Source organism: Pleurodeles waltl, chromosome 6 (assembly GCF_031143425.1).
Source record: "Pleurodeles waltl isolate 20211129_DDA chromosome 6, aPleWal1.hap1.20221129, whole genome shotgun sequence".
Taxonomy (NCBI): Eukaryota; Metazoa; Chordata; class Amphibia; order Caudata; family Salamandridae; genus Pleurodeles; species Pleurodeles waltl.
In genome coordinates this window covers 29,350,922-29,378,690 of record NC_090445.1, presented here as the reverse complement: position 1 = coordinate 29,378,690, position 27,769 = coordinate 29,350,922, and the positions used below count along the sequence as shown (strand labels likewise).

At 46.2% G+C, this 27,769-nt stretch overlaps 1 protein-coding gene across 4 annotated transcripts in view; it reads left to right on the top strand.

The window, feature by feature from the left end:
- Positions 1–27,769, top strand: part of SETX (senataxin) — a 419,011-nt gene that overhangs the window by 74,296 nt on the left and 316,946 nt on the right. For all 4 annotated transcript variants that reach the window (XM_069237106.1, XM_069237104.1, XM_069237107.1 and 1 more), the window contains 2 exons: positions 20,583–20,793; positions 21,881–21,990. In XM_069237106.1, the coding sequence (XP_069093207.1) occupies positions 20,583–20,793; positions 21,881–21,990 (321 nt within the window). The remainder of the gene's footprint in view (positions 1–20,582; positions 20,794–21,880; positions 21,991–27,769) is intronic.

Below are 27,769 nucleotides of genomic sequence, written 5' to 3'. Positions count from 1 at the left end.
CTGCGTGTGGGGGCGTGGACAGTCTTGAAAGCAAATGTCCGCGCACGTCAGAGTGGCACCAATATAGGCTTTGCAGGTCATTTCCGGAGTAGAACAGTGTCATTGTGGATCTGCACAGCACCACCTACCTGTGCTCAGAGGCACTGCTGAAGTTTCATGATCCAGTCTGACACCTGGAGACTTTTGAAAAGGTGGTGAATTTGTGGCTAGATAGTCTCTACCTGTAAGAGCATTAACAAAGGATAAGTAACTTGTTCATTAGCGTCCTCTTAACAGCAGCACACAGCCTTATTTTGGTAAAAAGACTTACGTTTCGTGAGCTGAAAAGAAGGTTCTGCTTAGGGTGATTGCTGTGGTATTGTTTTCAGAAGTAAGAGTATACAGGGCCTTCTGCAATGGCCGGAACCAAAACATGAGGGGGAACTGTTAAAACCTTTATGATGGAACAGTAGTGAACTTTAAATACTGGCAACACTCTTAGACCATTCACAGATTATGAGGTACACATTACTAGAATCACTGTCTCATCCGTCACACTAGCAGACACACATTCACCCCTCACAAACTAGCAACAAAGCTAAAGGGTCTGGCCTCTAACTGAAACTACCTCTTCATTGAGCTGTGAGAGCAAAGATGGGAGACTGAGGGTATGGACGGATTGAGTGAGCAACTGTATGGGTGAAAATATCACAGCACTTCCATTTAGAAGCCAGGCCTGTCTTTACCAGTGCTTGTTGTTACGGTGACAGTGGTGGTGTATACGACTAAAATGTTTTTTTGGCTGAGCCATTTAATTCATACGCTTCAAGGCTTCTCTACGAAAGGAATCAACTAAGATTGCACAATTTTAGGTTGAAACTTTTGATTGAAGGAAAGCTCAAGCTGCAACATTTGTCACTTCAGATTATCCATAGACCCTCGCACTGAAACCAGATTGCCCAGCTTTTTTGCAATTTTGCTAATTACGCTTTTACCGCAAAATTGACAAAGGTGCTCGATGGCCTAATGCCTGGGTGCCACGGAATAAAACAAAGGCATTGAAATAGCCAATTGGTCTTGGCAGTGGGATTGCCTAATTACAGAGACGGGGAAAGGGGCGTGGCGGCGGGGTATCAACTTTTTTTTTTTTTTTTTTAGGTCGATTGGGCAAGCGCTTTGATCTGTTGTAAGTATTGTGGCCTTCTAACCTGGCCCATGTTACACCCATCACTTTAAATCATTTGTGGGCTTGCCTTTCAAAAGCCAGTCATTGGTAAATGCTTTACGTGTGTCCTGCCTTGAGGCTGTTTTTATGTTACATGGATTATTGCTTGATTGCCAATATGCTTCAGCACGGGCGTACTATTTATTTTGTCTCTCCCCTTTGTACTGCATGGCGGTCATGGTGCTCACAGGATGAACAGGCACAACAGCTTCAACTAGATCGGTGGAATTGGAGGACTGGTTACATTGATCACAGTCACCTAACAGAGTCCTTTCTTTTGGCTCTCCCCTTAAAACAGATGTTCTGGGCAGCCTAAAACAAATAAGGCCAGCAAATAGAAAGTAAGCAATAGAAAGTAAGCATATGTGAGTTACAAAACAAAGTTGATGGTAAGCACTAAGCAGAATGTATTCCTATTGAAGTTTCCAGCGCTCTCCTAGAATCTCTTTGCTACTAGAGACTTCAGACTAAAAATTACCCACATGGGGAACAGGAGTTACAAGAAAGTAACTCGGCTTGTCAGATTCATAGGTACTAGACAAGAGGGCAGACAGCTAGCATTCCGACCACAGAACAGTTCCATGTTTACATGTTTAGCTGTAGTTGGAAAACGTGCATCAGGAGTGAAATTGGTTAGGAGGGGTGTTACAAACAGCTTCCATTACAACTCGGTTTAAGTCCAATCTGTAATGGCCCGTCATATTTCTTTGCTCAAAAGTAAGTCTCAGATATGGTTTCAGGCAACTTCTACAGGCAGGAGACAATATAAATGTGCCTACAAGTAAATTGTTAATGTCACCAATGCCATTTGCATTTTTTTGTAGCCCAATATAATCCTTTTGAGCTTATGCTCAAGTACATTTAAATTCAATTTTTCTTCCGAGAGGCTGATAAATTATTTTCACATGGGGAAATAAACTGCACCCGATTGCATACATATATTCTTTTATGGCTTCTGTGTCTTTTGTTTTATGTTTTTTTTTTTTGCTTGGTTTTCGACACTCCTTGCCACTGGTTGAGGGCGGTTTGGTTTAGCAAACCTAATTGAAATACAAGCAAGGACCTTCTTGGGTGGTACGTGAGCTGCTCAGCACAATCTTGATAGTGGCTAGCAGATTGTTGAGCACTGTTAAAGCTCTTGTCAGTGGGGTTTTCAGCTTATCTTACCACAGCACGGCTCTTCAGTTTTTTCAAAGGGTAGAGAAGCGCCTGCTGATTTTCGATAGGGCATTACTTAAACAAGAAAAACAGACTCGAAAGTAGAATTACTTGATTTTTTTTTTTTTTTTTTCTATGTATTTAGTTTTAAAGAAGTAACTGTTTAACACCTTTGCTGCCAGGCCTTTACCCTATCAGGTGCCAATCCTTTTTTTGGCTATTTGGGGCAGTTCGCGCTTAGGCCCTCATAACTTTTTGTCCACATAAGTTACCCGCGCCAAATTTGCATAGTTTTTTCCCCAACATCCTAGGGATTCTAGAGTTTGTGGAGAAGACCAAGAAATTAACCAAAATACTGTGAACATTTTGTTTTTTTTTGTGTTTTTTTTTCTTCAACTAATTGGAGAAAAAGGGCTGCAGAAGAAGGCTTGTGGTTTTTTTCACTGAAAATGGCGTCAACAAAGAGTTTGCAGTTTGCACCATCTTCTCAGCTTTCAGGAACATGCAGACTTGAATCAGAAAACCAAATTTTTCAAGACAATTTTGGCATTTTACTGGGACATACCCCATTTTTACTATTTTTTTGTGCTTTTAGCCTCCTTCCAATTAGTGACAGAAATGGGTGTGAAACCAATGCTGGATCCCCGGACAACTAAACATTTCTGAAAAGTAGACAAAATTCTGAATTCAGCAAGCAGTCATTTGTGTAGATCCTTCAAGGTTTTCCTACAGAAAATAACAGCAGAAATAAAACAACTCAGCCTGTGGTGGTCCTAGGTCAATGGGACCACCACCAAAGCGTTCACGACAACGTGCTTTCTGTGTACATCATCTTTGAGTCCCCACGATAACTCCTCCCACCATTCAATGTCTGTTTAAGCACTCATGGCTGGAACTTTTGTTTTACAGCTGGGAATAGCTTGTGTTTTAAGGGCCTTGTTTGTAATGTCATTGTTCAAGGCCTGCTATCCCTAAATGTATATAATGCACTATACCCTGTAGGAACTAAATAAACATTATTAATTGCCATTTTCTTTTTGTGTGGTTATGCCCTCTAGGGACTAACTATATAGTTACATGACCAAGTTTCTTACAAATGCTATTTTCATTGTGGTGTCCTCTAGGGATTGTTCTAAGCAATACAGTCATATCAACGTATTAACATATTTGTGGCATTGAAACTTGTCCCATAATGCTTTACAGGGCATTACTTTTACAACACTGTTTTTTGCTCATAAGTCAGCCTGTGGTGGTCCTAGGACAATCGGACCACCCTCAAAACATTGATCACAATGTGCTCCTTCTGTTTACACCATCTCTGGGCCCCCATCCTGTTAGTCGGGACTCCAAAATAATAACCCTTAGCACCATTCATTATCTTTTTAAGTTTTCTCATGTCTGGAACTTTTGATTTACAGCTGAGTTATGTTTTATAGACCTTGTTTGTAATACCTGATGGTGGGGCGGTGAAAGCACTATTCTATTGGAATTACCACGGTAGATTTAAATTAGGATGCTAAATGGCAGCATTTTCATTTTTTTGCCGCAGATAGAGGAAGAAGGTAAATGTAAGAGCCTTATTTACATGCAGGGCCACTGGAATTATATGGCAGCAAAATAAATTATGAGGCAGGGTCGACTAATTTATGTGGCAAGAAAAGTCCAGTTATGAATTTACAGTGCATGCCAAAAGCTGTAAGCAAATGCTTCTATTTTTGGGTTTCTTTTTGTAACTTGGGACCGCTATTAAACGTGTAACCTTGAAAACGTTTTTAGTTTACTTCAGAAACTCGACAGTATATTACTTTCATAACTTCTCTTTTCAGTGTATAAAGCGCACTAACGCCATTTAGGTAAAGCAGCGCTATAGAAAATGAAAATAAATAGGTAAACCTTGCTGAGTCTTTTACTGACCGAAATCTCTACATGCAAGCACTGAGATCTTTTTTTGCCACTTATAATTCAGTGGTATCTACAAAGTGAAACGGATGTTAATTGAGTATTATTGAAAAGATGAGTCTCCTCCTCCTTCCCAAACTCCATGTAAATCATTATTAAACCAAGCCAAGCAGCATCAGCCCCCCAGCTGTGAACAAAACACTGTTCCGGCAGCATGAACACTGAAACATTTAAGAGCACCTCTGTGTACCAATGGAAAAGGATGAGTCGGTGTACACATCGCTAGCGGCTTTTTGTCTAAGCACACCACAGTATGTTTCAAGTGCAAATGAGATGTGTTATCGACCATGTTGTGTTCCTCCCTCCTTCGGTTTCTGTAAATGCTACAAGTAAGAACATGGATCCTGTCTGGTTTTCGATGGACGCTTCCTAACTTACCTTTGGAAGTGCAATGAAAGGACATGGTGGGAGGTATTGGAATGATGTGTGTAACTGAACGTTTCTGTCACTTGGTTGCCCGAAAGGGGAACTAACGGGCTATGAAAAGGGTGAAAGAAAGACATTGAGTGGGGTTAAGAAGGAATTGTTGAGTTCTGGAAAGGGGTATAATGAGATAATGGGTGATTGCAGGAAAAGTACTGGGGGAGTTGCTGTGAAAATACTAGGAGAAGTTGTGGGTCAGGAAGTGAAAGGGTAAATGGAAGAAGTTCTAGGATTGTGCGTGTATTGAAGGGTTCTGTGTGCAGGGCGCCGGCTCCCCGAGAGATGATCGTTATAGGACACAGAGAGTGTGTCTGTGAAAAAGACAAGGGGGGTGATTACAAAAAAAGAGCTGGGAGCGTCAGCCTGGTGCTCAAGAGGTACTCTGGGAGGGGGTTTGTTCCCTCTGCAGTGAAGAGTACTCATCAAGGATCCCGCCCAGAAGGCGCACAAGTTTTTAATCTGCAGGGAGCTGCAGAGGGGCGGCACCTGAAGCTGAGCGCCACCATGCTGCAGCCCAGGATGAGCTGGGGGGAGTTAAAGGGGGACAGGGAAGGAGAGTGAAATGCAGACAGTTCCAGTACTGATTAAAAGGTAGTAAACTGTGCATTGCATCAAAAAGGACACATTTTTCAGTATATGAAGGCACAAATGTGTGTTCCCCTACACTGTTATAGAGTAGATTTACAGCAGAGCATACAAACAACTTTGTCTCAGATTATCTGCCCCAATCCAGTTTACCCCAGTTTACTTCATTATACAATGTACCCCAATTCAGTCTAACCCAAGCTAAGCCAGTATTTGACTTCGCTAATGCTTTTTTTTGTTTCCATTCTTGCTTTTTAGGTTTCGCCTGCATAGTGCTTGTGCTTGTGCTGTGCTAGCGAGATCTTTTGGAAAAAAAAATAATAAAGAAATGGGCTTAGAGCCTGCCCAGTACTAATCTTTATTTACCATTGGCTGGCTCCGAAGTTACTCTGGTTTCCTTGCTTCTCATTGGTCAGAGCCTCCTCGCCTTTGAGCCTTATTTTTCCTTTTTTTAACATGCACTGCTTTGCTGCTTCTTTGACTGAAACCCCTTGTTCAAATTTGGTCCAGGTCTCGGTGAGTTGCTACATGGGGGAGGTATGTGGTCATTTCTGAGCCTCTGAACATCTAAACTCTAAAGTTAGATCCAAGTGGTGCACTTCTAAGGGGTAAATAGTGCAGTGCACACACAGTGCCTGTTTTACTGCTTTTAGTTTGTTCATGCTATGGAATTGGGGCACCCTTTGTGTTCTCCTGTGTGTGTGTGGCTTGCATCTTTGGTTCGCATTTCCTAACTTTTTCACTCTTCCCTGAGCTTATGTACTGGTTTTTGGGTTGTGAAGGATGCATACCACCTCATATATATATATTTTTTAATGCTTTTGTGTCCAATGTGTGGTGGTGGTAAATGTCATTGTAGCGGAGTTTTCAGTTGTGTTTTTGTCCACTGCTGGCCCGTTGGAGGTAGCAGCCGCTCTGATGGACCAGTTCAGTTCTGGATACATGAGCAGAACCACCACCGGACTAGAGTCGTAGCCAACCTTGGAGGGATGGCAGCTATCCCCAGCTCCCTCATGAGTTGGCAAACAAAGGGGGCAGCAAAAGGGCAGCAGAAAACACGCCAAAGAGAGCGAGTGGGGACCCAGTGACCAGGACATGGCGGGGTTTGAACAGCCCAATCCCAACATGAGGGGCGTGGCCTCATGTGCGACCGAAGGCAACCGGGACAAGCTAGAAAACCTCAGTTTTGCCACCAGGGTAATCACAGCTGGGTATCGGTTTGCGAGGCGCCTAGCATGGCTGACAAAACGGATCACACAGAAGCACCACAGTGTCAGGCTGACTAAGGAGGTCAAGAGTGATTTAAGACAGTGGTGTGGCTTCTTGGAGAACTTCAGTGGGACCCCAGTGTGGCAGGAACCTAGGGTGACGCCTGAACAGTTGTGCCTACACACGGTTTTGGCAGGTAGTTTGGAATTAGGAGCGATATTAGGCTTGACATGGTACACTGCCAAGTGGCCCATGAGTTGGCATGAGGAGGGATTAACTTTGAATGTTGCACTACTGGTGTTATTTCCAGTAGTTTTATCTTTCATGCTATGGAAAGCACAGCTGGCAAACAAGTGACACTGGTCAGATAACCATGTGGTAGTACAGGCAATAAACCTGGGGACAGCACGCTGCCCAAGGGTGTTAGCGCTACTGCAGCGACTTTTGGGCAACATAGCATTTAGGGCTAGACATGTATCAGGATGTGGCAAAGCAATTGCTGACACCCTATCTCGTTTTCAGTGGGAGAGGTTGCGTCAATTGTCACCTTGGGCAGATGAACAGATGACACCCCTTCCTGCAGACTTGGGGAGGTAGTGTGGCCTAGTGGTGGTTGTTGACAAGGCAACGGTCCCAATAACCGCGACCACCTATCGTAAGTGTCTGGAACAGTTCATGAAGGCGACCTAGGGGTAAGGGGGCACAAGACACTTTACCAGCAGCAAAGTGGAGGAATTTGTACACTGGGCTTTCGGCAGGGCAAATCCAGATCTTGGATGTAAACACACCTGAGTGCTGTAGCATATCACTCAAAGCTGCACTGGGCGTTTAAATCCAACCAACACATTTTATTGCTTCGCTGCTGTAGGAAGTTGGCTCTGTATATACTATTTCAAAGTAAGAAATAGTGTGCACAGAGTCCAAGGGTTCCCCTCAGAGGTAAGATAGTGGCAAAAGCAGATAATTCTAATGCTCTATTTTGTGGTAGTGTGGTCGAGTAGTAGGCTTATCAGAGGGTAGTGTTAAGCATTTGTTGTACACACACAGGCAATAAATGAGGAACACACACTCAAAGACTTACTCCAGGCCAATAGGTTTTTATATTGGAAAATATATTTTCTTAGTTTATTTTAAGAACCACAGGTTCAAGATTTACATCAAACACTTTAAATGTAAGGTACTTCACTTAAATACTTTAGGAACTTTGAATGAACACAATATCATATACAGCCTTTGTAAAAATGGCCATAAGCTGTTTTCAAAGTGAACACAGTGCAAAAATCAACAGTTCCTGGGGGAGATAAGTAAAGGTTAGGTTTGCAGGTAAGTAAAACACTTACAAGTCTCAAAGTTGGGGCCAAGGTAGCCCACCGTTGGGGGTTCAAGGCAACCCCAAAATTACCAAACTAGCAGCTTAGGGCTGGTCAGGTGCACAGGTCAAAGAGGTGCCCAAAATGCATAGGCTTCAATGGAGAACAGGGGTGCCCCGGTTCCAGTCTGCCAGCAGGTAAGTACCCGCGTCCTCGGGGGACAGACCAGGGGGGTTTTGTAGGGCACCAGGGGGGAAACAAGCAGGCACAGAAAGTACACTCTCAGCGGCTCAGGGGCGGCCGGGTGCAGAGTGCAAACAGGCGTCTGGTTTTAGATAGGAAGTAATGGGGAGACCCAGTGGTCTCTTCAACGATGCAGGCAGGCACAGGGGGTGCTCCTCGGGGTAGCCACCACCTGGGCTAGGCAAAGGGTCGCCTGGGGGTCGCTCCTGCACTGGAGTTCGGTTCCTTCAGGTCCTGGGGGCTGCGGGTGCAGTGTTGGTTCCAGGCGTCGGGTCCCTTGTTACAGACAGTCGCAGTCGGGGGAGGCCTCTGGATTTCCTCTGCAGGCGTTGCTGTGGGGGCTCAGGGGGGTCGTCTCTGGCTACTCACGGGCTCGCAGTCGCCGGGGAGTCCTCCCTGACGTGTTGGTTTTCCACAGGTCAAGCCGGGGGCGTCGGGTGCAGAGTGGAAAGTCTCATGCTTCCGGCGGGAAACGTGAAGTCTTTAAAGTTGTTTCCTTGTTGCAAGAAAGTTGCAGATTGTTGAACAGGGCCGCTGTTCACTGGAGTTTCTTGGTCTTTGGTTGCAGGGCAGTCCTCTGAGGCTTCAGAGGTCGCTGGTCCCTGTTGGATGCGTCGCTGTGCAGGTTCTTGGAGTCTGGAGACAGGCCAGTCGGGCTGGGGCCAAGTCAGTTGTCATCTCCATCGTCTCTGTGGGGCTTTCAGGTCAGCAGTCCTCCTTGTTGTAGGTTGCAGGAATCTGATTTCCTGGGTTCAGGGTTGCCCCTAAGTACTACATTTAGGGGTGTGTTTAGGTCTGGGGGGCAGTAGCCATTAGCTACTGCCCTGGAGGGTGGCTACACCCTCTTTGTGCCTCCTCTCTGAGGGGAGGGGGGCACATCCCTATTCCTATTGAGGGAATCCTCCAAAACCAATATGGAGGATTTCTTAAGGCAAGGGTCACCTCAGCTCAGGACACCTTGGGGACTATCCTGAATGATGGGTGACTCCTCCTTGTTTTTCTCATTATCTCCTCCGGACTTGCCACCAAAAGTGGGGGCTGTGTCCAGAGAGGCGGGCATATCCACTAGCTGGGATGCCCTGGGGCGCTGTAACAACAGGCATGAGCCTTTGAGGTGTTATAGTTCCTGCAGGGGGAGGTGAGAAGCACCTCCACCTCCACCCAGTGCAGGCTTTGTTCCTGGCCACAGAGTGACAAAGGCACTCACCCCATGTGGCCAGAAACTCGTCTGGTTGTGGCAGGAACTGGTCAGCCTAACACTAGGAGTCAGACTGGCATACAGGGGGCATCTCTAAGATGCCCTCTGTGTGCATTTTTCAATAAATCCCACACTGGCATCAGTGTGGATTTATTGTGCTGAGAAGTTTGATACCAAACTTCCCAGATTTCAGTGTAGCCATTATGGAACTGTGGAGTTCGTAATTGACACACTCCCAGACCATATACTCTTATGGCTACCCTGCACTTACAATGTCTAAGTTTGGCTTAGACACTGTAGGAGCATAGTGCTCATGCAGCTATGCCCTCACCTGTGGTATAGTGCACCATGCCTTAGGGCTGTAAGGCCTGCTAGAGGGGTGACTTAACTATGCCACAGGCAGGGGGTTGAGGGCAAGGCACCCTGAGGGGAGTGCCATGTCGACTTAGTCATTTTCTCCCCCCAGGTCACACAGGCTGTGAGGCAGTGTGCAAGTGCTGAGTGAGGGGTCCCCAGGGTGGCATAATACATGCTGCAGCCCTTAGACACCTTCCCTGGCCCCACAGGGCCCTTGGTACCAGGGGTACCAGTTACAAGGGACTTACCTGTGTGGCAGGGCAGTGCCAATTGTGGGAACAAAGGTGCAGTTTAGGGAAATAACACTGGTGCTGGGGCCTGGTTAGCAGGGTCCCAGCACACTTTCAATCATAACTGGCATCAACAAAAGGCAAAAAGTTAGGGGGTGGTGGCTCTGTCCAGAAACAGCAAAAAAATGGCAACAAAGAAGCAACTTTAAAGAGACTCTCACTTCCCGCCAGAAGCGTGAGTCTTTCCACTCTTCAACCGACACCCCTGGCTCGAGTTCAGGACAACAAACACTGCAGAGAGGACTCCCAGGCGGCTCCAACGATGTAGACACCCTGAGTCGACCCCCCCGCACCCCCACAGCGACCCCTGCAGAGAGGATCCAGAGGCTCCCCCTGACCGCGTCTTCCTGGTAACAAAGGAACCTGATGCCTGGACCAAGAGGAACCACCTACCAGTGTAGGAGTGACCAGTAGGCGGCCCTCACCCTAGCCCAGCCGGTGGCTGGCCCGAGAAGCCACCCCTGTGCCCTGCCTGCATCGTCAGAGTGACCCCCGGGTCCCTCCTTTGATTTCTTCAGCAAACCAGACGCTTACTTTGCACACTGCGCCTGGCCGCCCCTGTGCCGCTGAGGGTGGGACCACCCCCACCCCCGCCCCCACCCCCAGTGCTCTACAAAACCCCCCTGGTCTTCTCCCTGATGTCGCAGGTACTTACCTGCTAGCAGACTGGAACCAGAGCACCCCTGTTCTCCATAGGTGCCTATGTGTTTTGGGCCCTCCTTTGACCTCTGCACCTGACCGGCTCTGTGTTGCTGGTGCAGTAACTTTGGGGTTGCCTTGAACCCCCAAGGGTGGGCTGCCTATGGCCAGGAGACTGAAAGTGTACGTGCTTTACTTACCTGAAAAACTAACCAATGCTTACCTCCTCCAGGTACTGTTGATTTTTGCAGTGTCCACTTTTAAAGTAGGTATTTGCCGTTTTAAGCAAAACTGTGTGTGCTACTGTTTTAAATCAAAGTTCTGTACTTACCTGTGTGAAGTACCCTACGTTTGATGTACTTACCTCAAATTTGAATCTTGTGGTTCTAAAAATAAATTAAGAAAATATATTTTTTTATATAAAAACCTATTGGCCTGGAGTAAGTCTTTAAGTATGTGCCTCATTTATTGCCTGTGTGTGTACAACAAATGCTTAACACTACCCTCTGATAAGCCTACTGCGCGACCACACTACCACAAAATAGAGCATTATTATTATCTAATTTTTATCAACCTCTAAGGGGAACCCTTGGACTCTGTGCACACTCTCTCTCACTTTGGGATAGTATGTACAGAGCCATCTTCCTACAGAAATGCACTACAGTGCATTATCAAACCTCTATTAGTTAATGCACTGCAGAGGTCTGTGTGTAATCGGAGAGGACAGAAAGCACTGTGAATATGTAAATCCTTATTTTATATTTACATTACACACAGTATAAAATAGACTATTACAAAATGTTTTTCCATAAAATAGTGCTTCCAAAATATAGATTTTAGTAATACGCAGACCATGCGTAATACAATTTTCTTTACATAAATGTCATTTCAGCACCTCCTTACTGGTAGTAAACACTGTGTAAATACAATTACAATTAAAAGCATCCACTTCACAGTTCATTTGTAAACTTTTTACTACCACTCCAGAAGAATAAATCTTTATCATCACAAGGCTTCCAGTGATTCGATCAGTACTGACTCCCACACATCCTTTACATTTGCAGATTACAGTTTACGTTTGCAGATTAACTGGTAGCGCATATTTGCATTTCCTTCAGGCAAGCAGGCACCATGGCAAGAACACTTCTTTAGATGCCTGCCCCTCCCTCGGATTCACTTAACAGGAGGCTCACTGAACGACAATTCAGCTGAAGCTTTCTGAACTATCTAAATTAACTGTCCCCGGACGGTTGTCATTTTCCAAAATGATGAGGTTTTGGATTCGAGGCGGAAGTGAGGAATGTGCGCCCCCCTTCCGATGACTTGACGGCCCGTCTGGGGGGGGTCACAACCCACAGTTTGGAGACTTCTTATCTAGGGTGAATCAGGGCTCATTGTGTATGCTGTTGGAAGACGTGCAGATGGGGGAGAAGCGTTTGATTCTGTACCTGAAGAGGTCAAAAACCGACCGGGTGGGGGAGAGGGCAGGTCAAACGCTGGAGTGCCTTGTGACTAGTGAGCACTGCCCAGTATGCATGACCCACTGTTACATGCAGATCAGGGTGGGGGTGGCCCCCCGTTGTTTATATACAAGGATTGCAGCTTCCTCAGCAGGTTTATGCATGGCCTTATTGAAAGTGGGCCTTGCTTTCGCCATATATTAATGCTGTTAATACTTGTATTTATGGTTCATTAATGCAAAGTCTTTAATATTCGGGTGAGCACTCTAAATAAATGTTGTAACCTCAGACTTCACTACTGACAATAGTTGAAATTTTCACAAAATACATACAAGTGTTTGCATAGTTTTAACAATATGAGGCTAGGTATAATGCTCCCAGAATGCTCTCTTGATTAGATTCAAATACTTGCAGAATCTTGAAACCAGGTTTGATGAGTCTGCTTTCGAAATAAAATGTTCACAGAAACTGCAGCTAGGGGGGAAAAAAGCGTTTTGCTAAACTACTGTGAACTATTAGGTACAATTTGTTAAGCATTATTTAGTAAAATGTGTTGATGATGCTAGTATTTCCAAAAATTATTCATAATGGGAAGGTCAGCGTAACCAGTTTCAACTAGATTATGGAAAACATGAACATAAGTCAACACTGGCAAAGCCAGTAGGCCTGACATTGGTGGTCAGTCTTTCTGTTTTGTCAATGAGTGTCTTGTTTTGACATGGCTTTTGTAAAACTTTATTGCTGTGAGAGCTGCTGGGCTCTCACTTTTGTAACAAACATTGGCAAAACTATTTGTTCGATGGCATATGTTGCTGCAGATACACATGTTTCGCACAGTCCGCTGCCTGGTGTTGGGCTCGGAGTATTACAAGTTGTTTTTCTTCTAAGAAGTCTTTTTTGGTCACGGGACCGAAGGACTCCTCCCTCTTCGGCTCCATTGCGCATGGGCGTCGACTCCATCTTAGATTGTTTTTTTTCCGCTGTCGGGTTCGGACGTATTCCTTTTCGCTCCGTGTTTCGGTTCTGAAAGTTAGTCAGAATCTCGGAAGAAAGCGTCGGTATTGTTCCGTTCGGTATCGGGATAGTTAGGTACATCGACACCGATCATCGGAAGACTTTGGGGTAGCTTCGATCCCCCGTCGGGGCCTGGTCGGCCCGACCGCGTGCGACATCGAAGCCGATGGAACGGACCCCGTTTCGTTTCTGCCCAAAATGTCACAGTAAGTATCCTTATACAGATCAGCACTTGGTCTGTAACTTGTGCTTGTCCCCCGAGCACAAGGAGGATACCTGTGAGGCCTGTCGAGCCTTCCGGTCCAGAAAAACACTCCGGGACCGAAGAGCCAGGCGTCTACAAATGGCGTCCACGCCGACAAAACAACGTTTCGACGACGAAGAGGAAACATTCTCGGTTCCGGAATCAGATTCCGGAGACTCCGACGTCGAACAACAGCAACAAACAGTGAGTAAGACGTCGAAAATTAAAACCATCGAGAAGACAAAAGCCCAGGGGACGCCACTGCCAACAGGCCATGGCTCGACCCATAAAACCGGCGAGCCGTCGAAGGCGCCGAAAAAGGGCACGCCCATAGCGGCTCCGAGAGGCAAAAACAAGATGCCGGCACCGAAAAACATCGGCACCGAGACACCCTGCCGAAAGCCACAAAAATTCTGTCGGTGCCGAAGCCGAAAAAAGATTCTCTCTCAGCGCCGAAAAGTTCCACACCTCCATCCTACACAGAGGAACAAGGAATAAGTGGCCAGATGCACAGATTTGGACAAGAGCTCCAAAGTGTAGAATCAGACTACACACAAAAGAGACTGTACATCCAGCAAGACACAGGGAAGATATCAACCCTTCCCCCAATAATGAGAAAAAGAAGGATCGGACTTCTCAAGGATGACGCACAACCACAAGCCAAAATGGTTAAAAAAGTCACGCCTCCGCCCTCTCCACCACAACAGGCATCGCCGGCACAAACACCGCCACAAATGCACTCACCAGCGCAAACTACCATAAGTCAAGATAATCAGGATCAAGACGCTTGGGACCTATATGACACCCCAGTGCCGGACAATGATCCCGATTCATACCCCACAAAGCCGTCACCGCCAGAGGACAGTACCTCATACTCGCAACTGGTGGCTAGGGCAGCAGAATTCCACAATGTCCAACTGCATTCCGATCCTATAGAGGATGATTTTTTATTTAACACCCTCTCGGCTACACATAGCCAATATCAATGTCTCCCAATGCTACCAGGGATGTTACGGCACGCAAAACAAATTTTTGAAGAGCCCGTAAAATCAAGAGCCATCACCCCAAGGGTGGATAAGAAATACAAACCACCACCCACAGACCCAGTGTTTATTACTTCGCAGTTACCACCTGACTCCGTAGTAGTAGGGGCAGCTCGCAAAAGAGCAAATTCCCATACATCTGGCGACGCCCCACCTCCGGACAAAGAAAGCAGAAAATTTGATGCGGCAGGAAAAAGAGTAGCATCACAGGCAGCCAACCAGTGGCGCATCGCAAATTCTCAAGCGCTGCTGGCCCGATATGACCGCGCACACTGGGATGAGATGCAACTTCTCATAGACCATCTTCCACAGGAATACCAAAAAAGGGTGCAGCAAATAGTTGAAGAGGGACAAACGATCTCAAACAATCAAATCCGCTCTTCAATGGACGCAGCCGATACTGCAGCGAGAACAGTCAACACTGCTGTCACCATAAGGAGACACGCTTGGCTCCGCACTTCAGGTTTCAAACCAGAAATCCAGCAGGCTGTCCTTAAAATGCCCTTCAACGAGAAACAACTTTTTGGCCCTGAAGTGGACACAGCCATTGAAAAACTTAAAAAGGACACAGACACGGCCAAAGCCATAGGCGCACTCTACTCCCAGCAGAGGCTCTTTTAGGAAAACTCCATTTAGAGGGGGGTTTCGTGGCCAACCCACAGACACCACCAGCCAACAAACAAGAACCACACCATATCAGGGTTCATTCCAAAGAGGAGGTTTCAGGGGATATAGAGGGGGTCAATTCCCAAGGAGTAGGGGAAGATTCCAGACTCCAAAAACACCTCCACCTAAACAGTGACTTTCAAGTCACACAACCCCTTCACTCAACACCAGTGGGGGGAAGACTAAGCCAATTCTACCAATCTTGGGAGCAGATTACAACAGACAATTGGGTATTAGCAATAATCCAACATGGCTATTGCATAGAATTCCACAAATTCCCACCAAACATCCCTCCAAAAACACGCAAAATGTCACCACAACATTTAGAACTTTTAGGACTAGAAGTTCAAGCACTACTGCAAAAGGATGCAATAGAGTTAGTACCAGTACAACAAAAAAACACAGGAGTTTACTCCCTGTACTTTCTAATTCCCAAAAAAGACAAAACATTAAGACCAATATTAGATCTCAGGACACTAAATACCTACATCATATCGGACCACTTTCACATGGTCACACTACAAGACATCATTCCACTGCTCAAACAGCAAGATTACATGACCACATTAGACCTAAAAGATGCGTACTTTCATATACCGATACACCCTTCTCACAGAAAGTACCTAAGGTTCGTATTCAAAGGAATGCATTACCAATCCATTACCAATTCGAATGTTGCCATTCGGAATAACAACTGCACCAAGAGTATTCACAAAATGTCTAGCAGTAGTAGCAGCACATATCAGGAGACAACAGATATATGCGTTTCCTTACCTAGACGATTGGCTAATCAAGACCAACACAGTAAAAAAGAGCACAAACGACACCACATATGTCATACAAACCCTTCACAAACTGGGTTTCTCCATCAACTATACAAAGTCACACCTCGAACCGTGTCAGACACAACAATATCTAGGGGCAACCATCAACACATCAAAAGGAATTGCCACTCCAAGTCCACAAAGAGTGCAAGCATTCCACAAGGTAATAAGTGCTATGTTTCCAAACCAAAAGATACAAGCAAAATTTGTGCTAAAACTTCTAGGCATGATGTCATCATGCATAGCCATTGTCCCAAACGCAAGACTACACATGCGACCCTTACAACAGTGCCTAGCATCACAATGGTCACAGGCACAGGGTCAACTTCAAGATCTGGTGTTGGTAGACCGCCAAACATACCTCTCGCTTCTATGGTGGAACAGCAACAATTTAAACAAAGGGCGGACATTTCAGGACCCAGTGCCTCAATACGTTATAACAACAGATGCTTCCATGACAGGGTGGGGAGCACACCTCAATCACCACAGCATTCAAGGACAATGGGATGTACACCAAACAAAATTTCATATCAATTACCTAGAACTGTTAGCAGTATTTCTAGCGTTAAAAGCCTTTCAACCCATAATAACACACAAATACATTCTTGTCAAAACAGACAACATGACAACAATATATTATTTAAACAAACAAGGAGGAACACACTCAACACAATTGTGTCTCCTAACACAAAAAATATGGCAGTGGGCGACTCACAACAACATTCGCCTAATAGCACAATTTATTCCAGGGATCCAAAACCAACTAGCAGACAACCTTTCGCGAGACCACCAACAAGTCCACGAATGGGAAATTCACCCCCAAGTTCTGAACAAGTACTTTCAAATTTGGGGAACACCCCAAATAGATTTGTTCGCAACAAAAGAAAACGCAAAATGCCAAAACTTCGCATCCAGGTACCCACACCGCGAATCACAAGGCAATGCTCTATGGATGAGTTGGTCAGGGATATTTGCATACGCTTTTCCCCCTCTCCCTCTCCTTCCATATCTAGTAAACAAGTTGAGCCAAAATCAACTCAAACTCATACTGATAGCACCCACATGGGCAAGACAACCTTGGTATACAACTCTACTAGACCTTTCACTAGTACTGCATGTCAAACTACCCAACAGACCAGATCTGTTAACACAACACAAACAACAGATCAGGCATCCAAACCCAGCATCATTGAATCTGGCAATTTGGCTCCTGAAATCCTAGAATTCGGACATTTAGACCTCACACAAGAATGTATGGAGGTCATAAAACAAGCTAGAAAAGCTTCCACTAGACACTGCTATGCATCTAAGTGGAAAAGATTTGTTTGCTACTGCCATACCAATCAAATCCAACCATTGCATGCCTCTACAAAGGACATAGTGGGATACTTACTACATTTGCAAAAAGCAAATCTCGCTTTTTCATCTATAAAAATACACCTCGCAGCAATATCTGCTTACCTACAAACTACTCATTCATCGTCTCTATTTAGAATACCAGTTATTAAAGCATTCATGGAAGGGCTAAAAAGAATTATACCACCAAGAACACCACCAGTTCCTTCATGGAACCTTAACATCGTCTTAACAAGACTCATGGGTCCACCTTTCGAACCCATGCATTCCTGTGAAATGCAATATCTAACCTGGAAAGTCGCATTTCTCATTGCAATCACATCCCTCAGAAGAGTAAGTGAAATACAGGCATTTACCATACAAGAACCATTTATTCAAATACACAAAAATAAAATAGTTCTAAGAACAAATCCAAAATTTCTACCAAAAGTAATCTCACCATTCCATTTAAATCAAACAGTAGAATTGCCAGTGTTCTTCCCACAACCAGATTCCGTGGCTGAAAGGGCACTACATACATTAGACATCAAAAGAGCACTAATGTACTACATTGACAGAACAAAGCTAATCAGGAAAACTAAACAACTGTTCATAGCTTTTCAAAAACCACACATAGGAAATCCAATCTCTAAACAAGGCATTGCTAGATGGATAGTCAGATGTATTCAAACATGCTATCTTAAAGCCAAAAGAGAATTGCCTATTACACCAAAGGCACACTCAACCAGAAAGAAAGGTGCTACAATGGCCTTTCTAGGAAACATTCCTATGAGCGAAATATGTAAGGCTGCAACCTGGTCTACGCCTCATACATTTACTAAACACTACTGTGTAGACGTACTAAATGCACAACAAGCTACAGTGGGCCAAGCTGTACTAAGAACATTATTCCAAACTACTTCAACTCCTACAGGCTAAACCACCGCTTTTAGGGGAGGTAACTGCTTTATAGTCTATGCGAAACATGTGTATCTGCAGCAACATATGCCATCGAACTGAAAATGTCACTTACCCAGTGTACATCTGTTCGTGGCATTAGTCGCTGCAGATTCACATGTGCCCTCCCGCCTCCCCGGGAAGCCTGTAGCCGTTTAGAAGTACATCTTAAATCTTAAACATTTGTACATTTGTAAATAATTATTATAAACTTTTTATGTACATACGTATTCACTCCATTGCATGGGCACTATTTATAGCAAACAACTCCATCCTCACCCTCTGCGGAGAAAACAATCTAAGATGGAGTCGACGCCCATGTGCAATGGAGCCGAAGAGGGAGGAGTCCTTCGGTCCCGTGACCAAAAAAGACTTCTTCGAAGAAAAACAACTTGTAATACTCCGAGCCCAACACCAGGCAGCGGACTGTGCGAAACATGTGAATCTGCAGCGACTAATGCCACGAACAGATGTACACTGGGTAAGTGACATTTTCATTGCGTCTCAAAAACCACACATTGCCATAGTAGTTCCTGGCACTGAACATAACTACTTTGTGTGCTGATAAGCTTCTTTTGAAAAAGCAGATTGTGCTCATTCACAGTGAAGCCAGCCGATAGATGGAATTTTAATAAAAACAAAAGGTCTTGGTTCACGCCAGACCTTAGGCCCTCTTCTCACAAAAGTGCACCCATGGTATGTCTTTGCGTTAGTGCAGATTTATGTATTTCATGAATTCACAAGAATTTACAGAAGTAGACGAGTAAATTGTATTCCCAGAAAATGTTTGTGAATTGTATTTTAGCGAAACTATGCATGTGTAGATTTGCTTCTGTGAAAATCTGCTAAGCATTTACAAGTTTACTTTCCCTCAACTATTTTGTTTTTCCCCAACCCTGGAAGAAGTTTTACATCAGACCTTTATCTGAAGTAAATTTGCAAACTTTCCCAGTTTGGGAAAAGATTAGATAAGAGCTGGTGAAACCCGACAAAACATGCAAGTTAGGTTTGCACAGACTCAAAAAGGCATTTCAACCCAGGAACATTCCTTACTACTACCTCCAGCCCCAGTATGTAGATCTACAGAAAGGTGGCAAAACAATGGAATTGCTTGTGTTCAAGCCCTACTTAAGTATTTCAAGATTGCTGCAGTATTTGTTGCTGCACTAAAGGGATACGTAGATTATTTTTTACAGGGCTAGTAGATTTATGAAGCAGCCTGTCCCCTGGATAAGTAGATATGTTATTAAATTGCACATATCTGGCTTAAAAGAAAAAAAAGTGCTGAGATGCGGTCTGGTCAACGCTGGCCGCATCATAGTGCTTTTTTTAAAAAAAATCCCATGTTCCACATGTACAAAAAGAAGGACAAACCTAGTGACAACTCTTGCATAAGTGAAACCTATTGGCTTTGCCAATGCTTTTTTTTTTTTTTTTTTTTATTCTTCTGCATTTAGATTGGGTTTTCAAGATAAAAATTATCAAAATCTGTTTCTTTACACCAACAATTATCACACTTTCCTGTAATGTGTATGGAAAGTAAAAAGAATGTATTTATTTTATCTAAGTATCCCTGTCTCAGAGGAAGCTTCCATACTGTGTTATTCAAATTATAGGTGATGGTAATTATTTTTAATTTATATTTTTTATTGCAAGTGAATGGAGGCCACCTTTAGTGGTACATGTTTTATTCCCTTCTTTTTTACGAGGGATATGGTTACAGTAAAAAAGTTGCACAAGTTTGCCCAGGCTTACTCTTTCGTCTTTGCCAGTGCTTATCCTGCCTTCAGATGCAGCCTCCGAGGAGTGGTGTTAATTTAAAGGCCGTGAAAGGACTTTCACTGTAGTCATTCCTGTGATTGAAGCTCTGTTTATTACAGAGACCACCACTGCAGTCAGTGTGGCCAAGGGTCCACAGGCCCATGTACAGCAGGAGTACAGCTCACAGACCTGAGTGAGGGTTCCACAAACCTATCCGGGGCCCCGAGAACAATAAAGGCAATAAATACAACCAATCCATTCCCTATCAAATGGGCGCTGTCCGATAAACCCCAGTTGACGTCATCAAATCAGACCCTATTCCAAAAGGCCAGCTTACGTCATCTCACAAACTCGCTGTCCGAACGGCAGCTGACGTCATCAAAGCAGCATTCCGGAACGCTAGCTGACGTCATCACACAAAGCAGCTGACGTCATCACACAAAGCAGCATTCCGGAACGCTGGCTGACGTCATCACACAAAGCAGCGTTCCGGAACGCTGGCTGACGTCATCACACAGCAGCATTCCCACCCTAGTTGCTGGAGACTGCTAGAGAGCCAGGGCAGGGGAAGGAGCTGCGGGTTTCTCCAGGCTGGACGGCTGCTCTGATGCAGACTTTCACAAGGTACACCCTGAAGCTGCTCAACAACAAGGTGATTGGTAACAGTTGTTATCATTACTTTTTGTTTGTGTTCTGTGTCCAGGCCTTATGGGAGGCGGAAACGTCTCGCCTCGTCGCCCAGTTCGAGAAGACGATGAAAGATGAGAGCATTGAAGATGAGGAGTTGTTTTTCGTGGAGGAAGACGGGGAGACGAAGCTGCCGGAGTTCGTGGGGCCCGAGTTTGAGAACAACCTGCGGGTGCCGCTCCTGGAGGTGCTTAAGTACCCGTACCTGCTGCTGGATGAACGGCTCAGTAAGTATCCGTGAGTAGGCACCGATGACCTGCGCCCTTGTTGCTATAGGGGTTGGGGGTGCTGCACCGAGGCTTGGGGTACTGACTTACAGGCACCGAGTTCAGAAGAGGGCTATATAGACTCACACGTCCCTTGTGGCCTAAAAATCGCCACCATACTTCGTTTTCTCTTTTGTCTGACTTTGTTATTGCACGGCCCCCATATTTACAGGAATCGGGGTCCCTCCATAGCTTCCTCCACCCTGTCATGGTCCAACTTTTGCCACAAAGAGAGCCTGTAGGTTCGAGATTGGGTACCCGAGGCCATGCCTGAGAGCCTGCAGCCGCTCGCCAAGAGCTGGGAACAGGGTTTTACTGCTGCACCGGTGTCTGTCTGGTCAGGGCCAGCTCACTGACCTCAAGAGGGGGCGCTGTTTTTAGCATTAACTTATGGTTTAAAAGCACCTGCTCTGGAGTTCCTGGTGCGTCCAGCTTTCAGGCAGCAATAAAAATGCCAAGAATACTCTTGTGCTTAATGTTCTGCTAGAGAGATGGGAAATGCCCTTGCCAGAGAGAGAGATGGGTTGGGAGTTTAGTCTAGTGGCAGATTTGACTCGCCATAAAGTAGCGCAGACAGTTAATATGCCTGCTGCGAAGCACAGACCTGCATTTTATGCCGATAGCTGAGTGGATTAGTAACACCAGCCTTTACCTGCACTTTAAAACACATGAACTGTATGTGAGAGAGAGGCCATGGAGGGATGAGGGGTACCTTTCCTGGGTGGTAGTGAAGGACTTTGAGGAGGTGGGGGCGGGTGCCAAAATAGTTTGTCAACCATCGTATGCCCCCCCTCCACCCAAAGCAAAAGCCAGCCCTGTATTTGGCCCTCACCCTTAAAGGGCGCAGAGGCTGCCGTAGGCACCAATGCTCTTTTGCAGAATTTTGGAAACCCAGGGATGGCAGGTACTGGTAACACAGTCCTGTTCACAATCGTCTTTGTAGTGAACAAGTGACCTTGTACTTGCCAACTTTTCACTAGCGGTAATTGTCTGGTGCCTTCTGCAAGACCATCCTCTTTTTTGAGTTTTCCTTCTTTTTTCACCTTAGGTGAGCTGTGCGTGGAAGCCTTGTGCAAGATGGAGAGAGTCGGGTACTCATTCCAGGTCTTTGACAAGCACCCCGGCATCTACCTGCTCCTGGTGCACCCCAATGAGCTGGTGAGTCTGCCCAGTGCTAAGGAGAGCCAATCAAAGTGCTTCTAAAACCGCAGGCGCTGCACCGTTTATGCACTTTCCAGGGTGAGGGGCAGGATGTTGTGATAAATGTGAAAGTACAAGTTTCCGTGTGAAGGTGCCTGGCTGTGTGTCTGCTTTTTAGTCATATAGCAGTTTTATTGTGGTCTTCTCTACATGTTTCACCTCTCACTAAGAGAACCCCCCCCTTTGGGGCAGTGCATGCGCCATTAAGCGTCCCCTCCCCTGCAGTAGCTGTGTAATTTGTCTCTGCTTGCTGGCAGTACACCTTACTGAGATCAATTATTGCACTACACATCTGTGGCTGTCTTGCTATTAGAAGTTGGAGCCCTGCTGGGGCTGATTAGAGCACTCTTTTTTCCAAGGTTGATTAAATCAGAGTTCCTTAATAAGACCCCAGGTTATGCACTGTTCTATGGAGCACTAAACGTTTGTGGCACCAAGTGTGGAATTAACAGTAAATAAGAATAAATGTGCTGTTACTCGTCTCCACTCACCCTTCTGGTGCAGCCCCACACCTCTGATCAGTGCTCATCTAGTGTTCATAGTGCCAACCGGTTTCTCCAGGTCTGGCTGGGGCAGAGATGTTGTCCCCTATGGTTGCTCAGTAGGTGTTCGTCCTCGGTCTTCACAGACCACTTCACCAGAGTCCAGGGACCCTGCCTGACATCCCAGTAGAGAAGTGTGTTGATGGCATTCAAAAGCACATCACGGTTACTCTGACTGCAGTTTTCTGAACCTGCCTCCCTTGGCACTGGAGGGAAGTGTGACTCAGGATGTGTAGCCAGTTGACTATCTGCTCTCCTTGTTGTGCATAATCTAGACATCCCTGGCTCCTCGTGTGTTCTTTGCTTCGGATCGCTAGATGTCAGGTCTAGAATGCCATCTGCACGTAACCCAAAATTTTCAATTTGTGCTTCCGCATTCTGGGTAAAGAGCTGGCTCATGAGTCAAAGACTATTTTGCTAGCGTGAAGTGACCCTGCTTCTTGTAAAAGTGGGTGGGCAGACTGGCTTCTGCCATCTTGTATACGCTTAGCTGCACCTTTTTGTTCTGAAACTTGCTAATACCACTTCTCGGAATGCTCCTTGAATGTTTTTTTTTAATTTTTTTTTTATTTTTATTTTTTATGAGAGGCTTCTAATTGCAGAGTCCTTGCCTTAGAATATCCTCCAAGCATCAGACTGGTTCCAGAAAATCTTAAGCGGTACCTCTGTGCATTGGTAGGTGACGCTGACTGCACCAAATTGATGTCCGTGTCTGAGTGCACTGACATCGGTTCCTTTTTTTTCCGTGCCGACAGCCGTGGATCGACAGAGATAAACCTTGGTCACTTTTTGACCAACTTTGTATTGACTTTTGCTAAGCTGTTTTTCCAGAATTGTTTCCAGTGTGCTAGGGACATGTCCCCACGGAAGCCTACAAGTTTTAAACCTTGCAGGTAATGCCACAGGCAGATATCTGAGATTGATCCCCACTTGGTTTGCCTTGGGTGCTTTGGGTCAAGCCGTGACTACTAATGCTGTTCAGGCTGCCTTTTGATGCACTTGAAAGCTATTCGGGAGGGGTCGCTGAAGTTTTGTGCGGCACAGCAATGCAAATCCCTTCAGCATGCCTGCTCTTGAGGACGTCTGTCCTGCAGATGATCTCAAACCCACTCCCAGAGCTGTTTAAGCGACCGCTCGTCCTCCAAGTCGAAGTCGTCTTTGGACAAGTCCAAAAAAAAAGAACTCGAAGCGTTACTCAACTAATCTGTGCCCTTCAAAGTCCCAAGAAGGAGTCTGCAGCTGTCCCCAGGCCTCTAGGCCCTGTGCACCTCCCATGCAGAAGGTGCAGACTCCTTCCAGAGCTTCCTGGAGCCAGAGCTATTCTGAGCTTCAGGAATAGCTATTCCCAGTGTCAGGAGCTCTGTGAAGCCATCATCTTTGGGCTACCGACTCACTCTGGATTGCCTTTGAACCCCAAGGAGCCAAGAAGTGTCACAACCAGTTTATTATTATCCTCCCACCCAAATGCAGTTCGGACCCTCTGGATCTGCCCCCTGACCGTTAGACTCTGGTCCCGAGCTCCATTTCGGCTCCCCTACCCTAAATGGGTCTTGGTCCCACGGCACCGTTGTCCTGGACACCACATGATGATGGTGAATCCATCGTCCTTTCAGACTCCAAGATGGTGCCGGTCGACCATGTCCAAACTCAAGGCTGCTGACACATGGGACAAGACTGGCTTTTGTCTCAGACACTGTGGCTCTGTCGTTTGGGGAGTTTGAGGACGACGCTGAGTACGGGGCTTTGACCCCACAGACAAGATAGCTGAAACCTTACTGGAGGAGTACTGGTATGAGGAGTTAGGTCATGCCATCGGACTGGACACTTCGCCAGACTACGGGATAGTCTCCTATCTGGGCAAGCCATTGAAATCCGCATAATTCGGAATGGTGATGAGGGGGTCTGCTGAGGTCCTTGATTGCTAGCTTCCATCAGTGGAAGTTCAAGCTAATGTCTTAACAGAGGTGCTTCTTCTGGAGCAGCCCAGTGCAGAGGGTCCTGCTTCCTTTTAACAAGCCCTCACAGATGTCCTCCTCAGCACCTAGTCCAAGCCTTGTTCTTGGGGTCCCAGTGAACTGTCAGGTTGCACATCAGCAGTGTCCTGCACCAGGAGAGTTTTCATTCCTCATGCCAGCTGTTCTTGACGGCCGGGACGCAGCAAGATTTACCATTGGATCAGCGGGACAATGAGTTCCATAGTGCTACAAATCGGTTGGTGGATTAACGCCCTTCATTTTCTTGAAACCCATCCGGCCATGCCACCATCTGTACAATGATTGTCGGAGGCCCACCTGCCCTTGTTATACCAGGAAGTGGAGGCTGTTTTGGCAAAAAGAGCCATTGAAATGGTTCTGACAACAGAAGTAGGTTGTGGATGCTACTTCCGCTACTTTCTTCCTTCTGAGGTTCTCAATGTTATTCTGGCAGTCGGGTGTCCCAACATGAAATCGGTATGAGCTTGCCATTGGAACAAGTTTGTGGCTCTGTTTTCAGACAAGCATGTTGGCCCACTTCGTGGCATCTGTCTGAGGTGTTATTTTTTGTGTTATCATTGGCCCAGCAAAGCCTTGTTCTGGGCACAGTTAAGGGATATTTTTTTTTCTGTTTTGTCATTTCTGCAGTTCTGTATTTAAGTAATCTGCAACACGTTTCCGCCTTCTGCTTTCATTATGGCCCAGCAGGAATTGAATTTGGTTTTAACCTACCTCATATGATCTCCCATTGAACCCATGCATAGTTGTCATCTGAGGCTGTTGACTCCTAAAATGGTCCTTTTGTTGGGCATTACTTTGAATTGGAGCATGTGAGCTTCAGGCCTCTAAGTTCACCCACTGCACTCTTATACCAGGACAACTGGTTCTCTGCATACATCCCTCATTTCTCCCTTAAGTGGTGATCCTTTTTCACTTCGAACAGATAATCCCCTTTCTGACTTTCTTTGCTGCCCTACACCTCTCCAAAGCGAAGGAGAGACTCCATCGTTTGGATCCAAAGAGGGCTCTTGGTTTTTATATCAATACTACCATAGGCCACCGACTGATCAGCTTTTCATTGAATTCACCAGAGAAAAGAAGGAAAATGAGGTGCAAAAGAGGACCATCTCTCAATGGATTATACTCTGCATTAAAATCTGCTAGAGCCAATGCATCTACTACTACTTTAGCAGGCAGTTGTTAACATCTGTAAGGCTGATATGTGGGTGTTGCTCCACATGTTAACAAAGCACTTCTGTGTGGGCAGTCTGTTGGAGACATCTAGCTGCAGATTCCTTACATTTAAAATTTCGTAGGCGTCAGACTGGATCCGGAAGATCTTTGCCTGAGAAGTACACTTGCATGCCGTCAGATGGCTTCATTCGGTTCTGCCTGGCGCCGTTGGTGCTAGATGTGACGTTGTCACCTATATATGGGCCACCTCGGTGCACGGACCTCAGTTCTTTTCTTTCTGCTCCAGTTAGTGCTGATCTGAAGAACTAGCTACCCTCTGCCTCTTTTTGACAGGTTTTTGAGTGTGTCAAGGAATGTCTTCAGGGAAGGCAGGTTTTAAGCCGTGTGGCACCTGCCACCGCACCATGTCGGTTTCAGATCCCACTCATGTCTGTATGTGGTGCCTGGAGTGCGACCACGACTCTTAAGTCATACTCTGACTGCCAGGCCATAGCGCCAAAGCCTTTGAGGGTGCAGTCCCTAAAGCTACTTGCAGCCCGACAGTCGACGTCACTTAGCCAGACTCCTTGAAGGCCTTGTTCCCGAAGGAGAAGGTTGCGGGAACGCTTCAGGAACCCCAAGTCCTTTTTGTCCAACTCCAAGTCATCAGTACACTCCAGGAAGAGACATAAGAAGCACAAGAAGTCCAAGCGTGCTTAGACTTCTACTCGTCCGTCGGCCATTGTGTCAACTTTGGAACATCAACTTTCCAGGCAAGGTTTTGCAGAGCCGTTGCCAGACTCAACTCTTCGCCTTCCTGCATTTCGGAGATCCGGAGCGACCTCTGCTCAGGTGAGAGAGTTCTATGTGGCCATGTTCTGCGTATTTGAGTGGGCAACCCCTCTGGAGCTCTTTCAGGCCCTACAGGGCCAGCAGAGGCCCCATCAGTTTCTGCACCGACGGCTCTGGCATCGGCACCAATGGGGTCTCACGGAACCGATCTCGGATCTGGAGTGGTGCTGGTTGTGACAGTGCATCTTTTTCCAGTGTCGGTTCAGACGCGATGCTCCCGGCGGCGCCAGACCCATTCTAATCCTCAACAAGACTGAATGGTGTCGCTTGATGCAGACTGAGGCGCCAACAGGTCCCATTGGTCCTAGGTTGTTCCCCGAGCATTTTTCGGAGCAGCCAGGCATAGAGGGGGAATGGGAGAAGTCACAGGACCTTTTTAGAATACCAGTTGGTAAAATCTATGGACTGGTATGAGGAACTTGTGTGATGCCAGTGGACTGGGCACATCTCCAGATACTGGTTTGCTTTCTCCCCCTACCATGGCTATGGAGGAGGGAACATCCTAGGCAGTGGTGTTAAAGAGGGCAGCGACGGTCTTCTACCTCCCCTCTGCAGCAGTCAATACAACCCTCTTGACAGAAGTGCTTCAGCCTGGAGCTTCCTCCACCCAGCACAGGGGCTCCTATGAACAGGACAGTTGCCCGCCGCCATTGCTCCACACCAGGTGACCCGAGTTTCCTCACCCAACACCCCATCACTGAGAGCTTGATAGTCTAAACCTCAACTTCCCTGCTGCTCCCCCGGACAGGGAATCCAAAAGGATGGACACCTTGGGAAAGGAAATGTTTTCTTGCACCAGCCTAGCATTGTGGTCTGTGATCACTGCATGCCTTTTGAGCCATTATTCTCACATATAGTGGGATACGGTTGTGCAATCACTGCCAAAGGTTCCTGACGAGGCCCAGGCCATCCTCTCCCAAGCCGTGAAGGACAGGAGAGATGCAGCAAAGTTCACCATCACGTGTGGATTGGACACAACAGACTCGCAGGGCAAAGCTGTTTTGTCCACAGTGGCACTTTAATACCACGTCTGGCTGAGAACATCTGGCTTTTCGGGGGATGGCCAGGCCAACCTCATGGACAAGCCCTTCAATATGACAAGTCTCTTCGGAGAGAAAGCAGACTTGATGCTGGAGCACTATAAGGACTTGCGGGCTACGGCCAAGTCCTTGGGCCTCAGTTACCCCGCATCCCCAG